The following is a 10,332-nucleotide window of genomic DNA, read 5'->3' on the forward strand; positions in this document are numbered from 1 at the left end:
AAATCCAAATCTAAAAAGTGGCAAATACGAAGCTGGAAGTACTCGCGACAGGTGCAACTCTGGGTAGAAAACTCGAATACATCTAGAGGGTGTTAAGAGAATGAGGTCCTCGGTTGAGGTCCTTGTTGCAAAGAGGCCAACGCAGACGCAAGATGATCGGCAAACCGCTTCATACGCGTCGGCCAGGTTAGTGGATAATCCTGCCAAGAGCGGTAGCATGAATCCAAAGCCCGACTAAGGGCTCCGGAATATCTGCGAGTGGTGGTTATTGATTGAGCAGACCCTGACAAGTGTACCAGCGAAGATCACTGGTTGCTAGTTGACAGATACAAGATGGAACTCTTCCTAAACGTCTATCGTCGGAAACTTCGATTCGACCTGGTCACCTTGAAATCGACCGCAGGAACTCAGTGAGCGGTAATAATGACCGGGACATTCCTTGCTGCTAGCCGATAATCAAAAGGAACTCTCTCTGAACTCGTCCCCATTGTTAGAAGTTATAGTGTCGGGTGGCCTGATGATAGAGGTGATAATAGGGAGGTGGTCTATAATGACGGGTGTTCAAGTAACAATGACGGGTGTTAGACCCATTATTTATTTTTTAATTATGAAAACTGTATATTCAGTAGCATAAAAATTTAACCATTAACAAGTTTAACATGCAGCTTTTTCGGGCGGAGATTCTAATGTCTAGAAATTTTATGAAAACTGTATGTTCAGTAGCATCAAAATTTAACCATTAACAAGTTCAAAACTACAGCGTTTTCGGACAGAGATTCAGAAATTTTATTCCTATGCTGTAATCGAAAGCGGGGGACCCTAGAAATAAATATGAATATTAAAGATTTTCTTTTTTTCAGTTCATTTTGATTGTAGAAGTACCCATGATAATAAATACCGGGACACTCACATCTATAGGAGATTGGTGCTCACAAATGTTTTTATTTTCTTCAACATTTTACATGTTGTGTTTTGGAAAATAACGCCATAGTCACTTCATCTACGTCCTCCCACTTGCGCTGTCTATGCTTATAAAATGCTGTAGGATATATTTTCTTTATTTTATTGCATATCATTCATTATAAAATATTTCAGTAATATATGTATACAATTTTTTTTTCAATTAAGATCTAAGAATAATTTCTTACAGTGTGACGGCTTATAACAATATAACATGCCATACACTGCCAACTATAAATGATTTTATATAAAACAGAATATATAGATAATATATAAATCTATTGAAAAAATATCTTAGCACTACACAGATTATAATATAATAAATTATATTCCATTTGATGAGCATTAATACGTCTCTCTGTTAATACTAAAGTCTGTTGTAATTTCTCATTTTCATTCTTTTGTAAAGCTGCAGCATTTGTATTGGACTTCGATGTGGTGACACTTGTTTTTTGATTAATTTCCAAGAGCATTTCTTTAATTTTTCTACGCTCGGCCTCGAAACGTTCACGTACTGTGGTAAACCATTGCAGTGAATTGAAATCACCCACCTGATTGAGCAATTTTAAAATGTAAGCTAAACCAACTGCAAAACCATCATCGAACAGGACAGCTTCTTCGCGATCTTTTTTGTTTATTTTCGATTTTACAGCCAGCATATATTCGACATAATTCATTATCAATGGTGGTACAATAAGGAAGAAGTTACGCAAATGCAGATTGTGTGGATTGCGGAAAAATGGTTGGAAGGCGTCAACGAGTAACTGAAATGGGAGGAAAACATTATTGTGAGTTACAAAAATATATACAGGTTGTAGACATTAAATTCAGGGAGGATTTAACAGGATGGTAGTAGAATAAAGTGTTGACATCTTTGTGAAAATGAGAAAAAAAATCGGGGAGGAATACAAGAGAGAGAGAAATGTCTCTCTGATAGACGCGTTAGCTAATACACCAAAACTTTAGATCCTCTGCCACATAACATTTTTTGATGTTATCTCTCTTCTTCTAACATTCCATATACCCATGTTGAACATGTTGGATACAGGTCTCCGAGCATCTGCTTTCTTTCTTTTTTATACTTCACATTTTTTATTTATACTTACCTTAAAATAATCCGTACTATCAGCAAAACTATTGGCCAAATTTTGAATATTCGTTTCAAGATTCTCAGCTGCATTTTGCAGAACTTCACTCAACTGTTGACCCTTACATTTCTCAACAAATTGTAGATTTTCATCAAATTTGGGTAAATATAAACTGGCACTATAGTTGGCATGTATGCTACCGGAACGTATCAAACGTATGTAACCCATGGCATTGCCTGAAACCCAAAATAATTACAAAATATCTTTAAGAACCAAACAAAAAATCATCCAACTTACCAACATGCGTTATAACTTTACGAAACAAATCCATATATGTCTGACCATCCTTGGCCAAACCCAACTTCCTTATATCCTTATTAAAAGCATCTGCTCTTTCGTATGAATACAAAGGATATTTATCCTGTTGTTTGCATTCGGCGAATGCTCGCAACTCCTTCATCAGTCTCGATTTGATTTGTTCGTCGTAAAGAAATTGTGAAAATGTATAAAATTTCTGTCTTAAAAATTGATATGTAAAATTAACCGTGGTATTTATGACACCAGTACCGTGGGTACGTAACGAATTGGCCACATGTCGTATACCAATTGTATCCAAATGCTTGTTATTACTATGTTGTTCCACGAAGATTTGTGAATTCATATTGTAGACATAGACACTGACGAAAACATGAATTTTACGCATAATTTCCAAAATATCAATACCCTGTTCCAGTGTCTGATTGGGTAAATAATCTTCTACGGGATTTAAGTGTAGACGATTATTGGCCAAATGTCTCATTTGTTCATAGGTTTTCCAATCATGCAACGAGATTGTGGTAAGGTTATAAAACATTGCACTTAAATAGTTTTCAATGTGATCTTTCAATATTAAATAGTTGCCATTAACTTCGACGGGACAAATATTTATCAATTCTTTGTAATCATTAATGCCCTGATCAAACGGATTCATTTTTTCCACCTGCAAGTTGGCATGTACTTCTAAACGTAAAAATATTTCGATTTGAGCACAAAGTTTGCTAATGATTTCGGAGCGTAAACTTTCGAAATGGGATTTTTGTAATTCCTGTGATAGCTGGGAATTATGGAATTGTAGCAGATTCAGGCGATCATTGCATTCGGTGGAAGCTTGAACAAGGTACTGCCAAAAATAAGAATAGAAACAACTTTATATATATACATATTGTTCGATCAATTTATACCTACCTGAAATGAATGAAAATCCAGTCTTTTATCCACCACCTGTTTCAGATATGCTCTCAATATCGACTGATGCCAATACAAAAATGATGTATCACAAATATCTTTGATGTGTTGTTGAAAATCTCCAATCATTTCGATACGTTGTATCAGCAGGCGAAAACGTTCAAATTGTTCGTGATTTAAAAATTTACTACCGCTACCATTACAGGCTACATCGAATGCCAATTTTGCAACTAATATACGAATTTTACTCGGTGGACCAAGTAAGCAGCGTTCAGCTATTTTTATACCGGACAAAGCATCAACACCCTTTTCCTTTAATTTCGACGACAGCAATTTCTTTTTCCATGCATTCAACAAATGTAATAATTTATATTGGAAATATTGTGAAATACAATGGATAATTTTACTTATATTTGTGGTGTGGTTGTTAAATGTCAGCTGTATCATTTTTAACATTTCCAATAGTTTACAGACGACCATCAATGATTGTTTGGTCATGGGTATTTGGAGGTGTTCATGACAACTGACAATGCCTTTGATCATATAACTTAAATGTCCCGCCATGCGTACACCTTCCATTAACATTTGTGCCAATTCTTTGAATTGTTCGATACGCAATTCGAATGGTCCCAAACTTAAGGCTTTATTTATTTTCAATGTCCACAGCGTGATATCACCACAATAAATACGGCAATCTTTACTTAACTTTGTGGGTGCATGTAATTGTAAAAACAGTTGTTGTTGTTTCTTTAAATCAATTAGATTTTTTCCATGTGTCTTTATCAATGAATAGGCATTTCTCGTTAGGAAAGCTGTTGATGACCATGCGATATTACCAATTAACATAATTGCAGGATATTTGGTATTCACTTCAAATAAATGTTTTATACATTTTCCATCAACTTGGCCACAAAAGTCATGAAACACAACACAAAAGGCATTTATCCGTATAATGGAATGAGTATCGGTAAAGGTATTTAATTCACTGGGATTTGTTTTATCGATTTCATTTAATTGTTGTTTTAAATATTCATTAAATTGTTTGGTTAATTGTCCCATGCCACGGGAACCGATTTTCTCCTTTAAACTGAATGTTGTGTCAAGGAAGTGCTGTAAGGCAAAGGAAATAGATTGGAGGATTAGTAAAAATAAATTCATGTTGAAATACCTATAAAAAATATAAGGAATTTTTGGCTAAATGACGGCCGATATTTGTCATTCTTTTCGAGACGTTCTTCGACGTAAGAGCAAGTGAATTATGGCACAACGAACCTAGGTGCAATGTGTGAAGATCCATTTGACTAACTCTGTTAGCCAAAAGAACAAAATCGAAGTAACTAGAATCTGACCGAAGCCATGACCCAGTACTATATCAGGGTCTTTACCAAATGTGCGATTATGTTACGGACTACTTCAGAATTTGTGAGGACGAGACGACATCTGTCCCTGTTTGGTTCTGACCTGCAGTCGACGTAGACTAGTGGGTGTTCACTTTCCGTCACATCTAACCCTCTACTCTATTATGGAGGTTGCATTAATCTGCAGCATCATCAGAAAGGATCACAATGGACCGAAATGTTTTTAAACTACAATTTCGTTTATTGTTCGACACTTTCAATTTGTCGGTCAGACACCGATTTCGGAGATATAATATTGGTTTATTTGAGCTATCCTTGGGTTTCAGGTGTCTTTCGACAATCAAACATTCATCGTTTAGATAGGGGGAGACTGCGAAACGGGATGAATATCCTAGTCCCACAATTAAATACTACATAAAACTTCATGATAGGTTGTTGTAGAATAGAAGCTCTGAGGGCGGCATTCATTCCGTGTTCGTTCAGCAAAGATGGCAGGTCTGAATACTTCTCTGACAGGTTTGAATACTTCTCTATTGCGTAACACCAGTATTCGCAGACCACACTGGAAGCGCATAGCCACAGACCGACCTATCGCTTTGTAAAAGGTTTCCTTATCTGCGCCCCAAGTGCTGTCGGCAAGCGGCTTGAGGACCTTGTTCCTACTTTTCAACTTATCGCAGATAGCTGTGGTTTGCGCGGACGATTTGAATATGCTGTCGAATGTGACCCCGAGTATTTTGGTGTAGTTGGTGGTCGGAATTGTGTGCCCCTCGACCTGCATTCTTATCTCGCTTCTCCGCAGTCCATGTGGTGAATAGTGTGGCCTCGGGTGAAAGAAAATTGTTTACTCGGCGAGATAGGCGTTCAACCTCACACAAATGTCCTCAACAATAGGACCTGACGCCATGATCGTACAATCAGGTAGATGTTAAACAGTTCGCTTCTGTACCACTAGTCGGAACTCCATATGTGAATAGTGTGGCCTCGGGTGAAAGAAAATTGTTTACTCGGCGAGATAGGCGTTCAACCTCACACAAATGTCCTCAACAATAGGACCTGACGCCATGATCGTACAATCATCTGCATATGTAACGATCTAGATGACGTCCGGAGGGCGTGAAATACCGGAAAGGTAGATGTTAAACAGTTCCGGAGATATCACTCCTTGCTTCACTCTACGGGGTTTGTACCACTAGTTTCGGAATTCCACGTGCGACTGGCGTCCACACATATAGTTGAACCTATGTGTTGTGAAAAAACTATTTAAAACAAATAAAAAAACAATTTTTTTGAAACCGAATTGCCTTGTATAGATGCATGAAGCAAGTTCAAAAGAGAACGATAAGAATTGCCGCAAGTAAACTCGCCTAATCTAAATCAAGACTACGAGAAATTTTTTCCATTTCTATTCCCCTTGCCCCTCTCTCCCACAGTCAAAGACTTGCCGCAAGTAAACTCGCCTAATCTAAATTGGGACTTAATAACTATCAATACTTACCCGAAATATATTGCCACTGAATATAAATTCCAGTTCATGTAAACAGGTCTGTAGGCCACTCAGTTCAACACTGGTACAATTTTCCCATTGGGTTTGGCTATTTGATAATGTGTCCACTGTCTTCTTATATACTGGCCAATAGCGGGTAAAACTTGAACGTAACAAAATCTCATCGAATATGAGAATGGTATGAAACAGTGAAGACAAATATTCACAAATGTGCTAAGAAAAAGAAAAATACATTTAATTATTATTCAAAATAGCGAAAACTCAAAACCTACCGTTAATTTGATATTCACAGTGCTAACTTTATTTTCACTATCCAAAATGGCACCGCATTGATGCAATAGATTATTGCCCAATACAATGCAACGTTGCAGTAGGAAATTAATTTTACACAAGAACTCCATAGATTCACTCATTTGTAGGAGAACATTACTATGTGTTAAACTATTATTTTGTTTGGACATATCAATATTGTTATCCTCGCTCGAGGCATTGGCGGCATTTTGAATTGTCAACAATAGTTCTTCATCCTTGTAGAGAAGTTTCATTTGCATTGCCTTTGCTTCATTATTGATATAATCAATTTCGGAACATAAATGGCCAACGGTTAATAGGATTTTGTTTAGTACCCTCTCGGATTCTAATAACTTCACCAATGACAATTCTTCATTATTTGCAGCATAATTAATTTGAACCACTGATTGCTTTAGCAGTGGTTTTTCTTTGTCACTATGTTTGTTTTTCTTGATAAGGGTTTTCAACTTCTTATCGTGTTCCTCCAAAAAGATACCATAGCTCTTTAATTGTTCCTCGGCCGATGTGACTAAGATAAAGGGAAGAAAGATTTCTTAATTATAGGAATTTACTATATATTTGCTGGAATACTTACTTATAGTACTTTGATCCATGGCTGCTTAATGTTCCAATATTTACATTCCAATATCAATGGGAATTTTTTTAAGTTTTGCCGTTCGGGAAGGAATTAGGGTTATATTCAATCTAAAATTCAATAGGAGAAAAATAATGGAACGTCCTAGAGCTCAATAACCGCCGTCAAATGTTATATCCTAGTGTCCAATGGTAAACGTTAATCCAATGCACTTCTTACGTTATGTTGAGTCAATCAAACCTCCTTTAAACGAAGGAATTAATTAAAATAAAAAACGTTCCATATGATACGAATATGGTGAGAAAGGAGAGAATTACTGATAAAACAAAAATCATAATAAAATGGGGTGGAGGCAGGAAATGTTTACGAAAGAGTGTAATGTATAAAGGCGATATCATCATTGTTTAGAAAGAGACGATGAGAGGCAAAGAGAAACTCCCAATCAGCTGATAAATTCTCCTCACAAAACAGGGAGACATAAGTCGATTTTCGACTAATCGATTAATATTGTGCATATTTCCGTACAATAACAATTTTAAAAATTAATAACGGAAAATAATTAGTAGATTATTTAATGGTGGACACACTATTGGTCTGTTATAGTACTTTGTTAATAGTAAAGCTAGTAAAAGGGAAACATATCAAAATTGCTCTCGAAATATTCCAAAATTTGATGGCAATACTTCAAAATCAACATAACAGCCAATCAGAAGTTAGCATTCTTGTTTACCATTTTTACTCGGATACATTTTTCGAGTAAAAAGTTTACAAGGAGAACGCCATTTTGTTTTGCGTTCTCTTAATTTTGGTTCAATGTTTTACCAGTTTTGTTTTTGGTTTTTGAGTAAAAGTAGCAAAACTTGTAAAATTGGTAGATTTTTTTAGGTTCTGGAACGGAACTTATGACTTTTGAATGGCATTCTTCGCCATATCCTCATGTTCGTTATTCATCAAGCAACCACAAAAATATTTATGGTTGTTGGATAAAAAGAGTTGAAAACCCAATATGATAGTTTGTACCATGGTACAATTACAATTACTGGTACAACTACAAAACTACAACAAATACAATTTAGCAGCAACCACTTAGAAAAAAGTTATTGTATCTAATAGCCTAGACAGACGACAGCCTTAATTTGCATTAACGGCCTTAATTCAAATTAACTTGTACATTATCCTCATTTTTATGTGTTGTTAATGCACAAAATCGAACTGAATTTATACTGAATTAGGCAATTTCAATATGGCAATGCTGTCGAAAATTAATTGTTTCTTGTCAAATTTGTTTTTGTTTATGAAAATAAAAATATGAAATAAATGCAAATTTCAACCTTTTTCAAATTGGGGGGCTGTTTTGCTAACAGGATAGCTTCTATTCTTCCTTTATGTCATGTATCTATTTCCTAAAGATGTAAATCCCGAAAAATATCAGGACAATTGTAAGCATTTTCTTTCTACATACAGACAAGCAATTGTTTTAAAACAAAGAACTGTTTCGTAAATGCAGAAACTCTCGTCTGTCAGTGGTAAATATTAATTCAAATTAAGAAATTTTTAATGCAAATTAAGGCTGTCGTCTGTCTATGTATAACATTGCCCTGATGGAAACGTGGGGTGTTTGTCTACTATTATGGCGACATATCTCCATATTTTCAACAACTAGTTTGTTCCCGCACTGCAAGAATCTACTAGTTTTTACTATTTTCTTCGATATCGGAAAGAAAAAACAGTTATCGTAGTAACAAATAGTAGATTCTTGTAGTACGGGAACAGACTAAACTTGTCTTCATATCATGTAATAAGAAGAAGCATTTGCTATTTTAACAGCCAACTGAGCATGATTAGGCTTCTTCTTACTTTTGTTTAGACTATCCAAATTGTTGAGAATCTGTTACAAACCATTTAATAGCAAAATGATTTAAGCTTCAAATGTTCCCATTAGGAAATTGAAGTAAATTGTAAATCAAAAGGGGTTTAAACTTATATTGATCAAGATGTAAATTTGGGTATTACAACTTATATTTATAAGTTTTACAGCCTTTTTTTGTAAAATTCTAAACGAACGAATTCGAGTGACTTACGACCAAACCTTTGTTTATGTAAACAAATATTTTTTGATGCAAAACAAAAATAAATGACATATTTTTCAAAACCAAGGAGTTTTTTTGCCATTGAACACATACTATCCGCACAATTCGAAGGATGACATTTTCATTTAAATTTTGAAAGAAGTAAAATGTCAGAAGTAAATTTATGAAAAAATAGATATATAGGACTGCATGAGACTACCTTTTATAATTATGCCATGAATCAAACCAAAAACTAGACTGATATTTTTAATTTTTTGTGGTTTTGTTATTTTAGGAATTTAACATAAACTCTCCAAAATTTGGACCGATATTGATAATTTCTGTTGGGTGGAAAACGTGTCTTATAACCCAAAAAACGTAATTTAGAGGGTACCGTTATATCGGGGATATCCCTGAACATATGTCAATATTGAATCGCCTGGAAGAGATATTTGCAACTCAATGAATGGTTGGTAACAGTTTTCGAATCCATAAACTCCAGAAATATGAAGATTTTTTACGAAATCAGAACCAGTTTTACAAATATTTTAAAAAATATATATCCAATTTATGAACATTATATGGGAATTACATTAGAACTTTATACGGAGTTAACCTACTTTATGATGATTTATTTGACATATATACAATGGGATTGACAATTAAAACATACTGGGTTAACAAAATCCGGTACAATGTAAACGTACTATTAGATTGAAAAATATTATAAAACGACATTTATACTAGAATTTTTTTTATAGGGTTAACCTACTTTATGAGGATTTATTTGACATATATAAAATGGGATTGACAATGAAACCCAATGGGTTAACGAAATCCGGTTAAATGTAAACGTACTGTAAAACATTAAAAACTCCGAAAATTGGGAAGTATCGTTATATTTGGCTATACCAAAGAGTGGAACTGTAAACGCCATATTCCAATATGGACCAATGTTGCAAAGTTATATGAGGTATGCCTAAAGGGCATACCTCGGTCATACCTAATTAATGACCGATATATGTATGTCAATTTCGAACCCAATATTTTAGTTTTTCATCTCAATTCTTTCCTTCAAGAGCTAACATTACACGGAAGAGGTGCCTAAATGCCTACTGATATATTTCATTATCATCAGGTTCAGTTTTTTTATTACGATATCTTTAGAAGGTGGAATGATTACAACAGATGGCTAAATCGTTTTAGAATTCCACACTTTGTAGGGATAAAAATATAGCCT

The 10,332-nt window shown here is 34.8% G+C and overlaps 1 protein-coding gene across 1 annotated transcript; it reads right to left on the reverse strand.

The window, feature by feature from the left end:
* Positions 1-1,226: 1,226 nt before the first annotated feature.
* On the reverse strand, positions 1,227-7,042 carry LOC133327843 (WASH complex subunit 4-like). The gene is made up of 7 exons (XM_061536381.1): positions 7,024-7,042; positions 6,410-6,957; positions 6,129-6,350; positions 3,273-4,382; positions 2,346-3,207; positions 2,067-2,284; positions 1,227-1,724 (listed from the first exon to the last, which is right to left on the reverse strand). The coding sequence occupies exons 1-7, from the start codon at positions 7,040-7,042 to the stop codon at positions 1,239-1,241; spliced, it is 3,465 nt and encodes a 1,154-aa protein (XP_061392365.1). The 3' UTR covers positions 1,227-1,238.
* Between the last annotated feature and the right edge of the window lie 3,290 nt (positions 7,043-10,332).

The sequence above is a fragment of the Musca vetustissima genome, unplaced genomic scaffold, assembly GCF_032173495.1.
Source record: "Musca vetustissima isolate MV318-11 ecotype Yass unplaced genomic scaffold, APGP_CSIRO_Mvet_v1 utg42163, whole genome shotgun sequence".
Lineage (NCBI taxonomy): Eukaryota > Metazoa > Arthropoda > Insecta > Diptera > Muscidae > Musca > Musca vetustissima.

What these genes read in the sequence shown, in the direction of transcription:
- LOC133327843 (XM_061536381.1), bottom strand. An exon ending in CTGTGAATATCAAATTAACG is followed by an intron (nt 6,351 to 6,409) that starts GTAGGTTTTGAG and finishes TCTTTTTCTTAG; the next exon opens with CACATTTGTGAATATTTGTC. An exon ending in TCAGTGGCAATATATTTCGG is followed by an intron (nt 4,383 to 6,128) that starts GTAAGTATTGAT and finishes TTTGCCTTACAG; the next exon opens with CACTTCCTTGACACAACATT.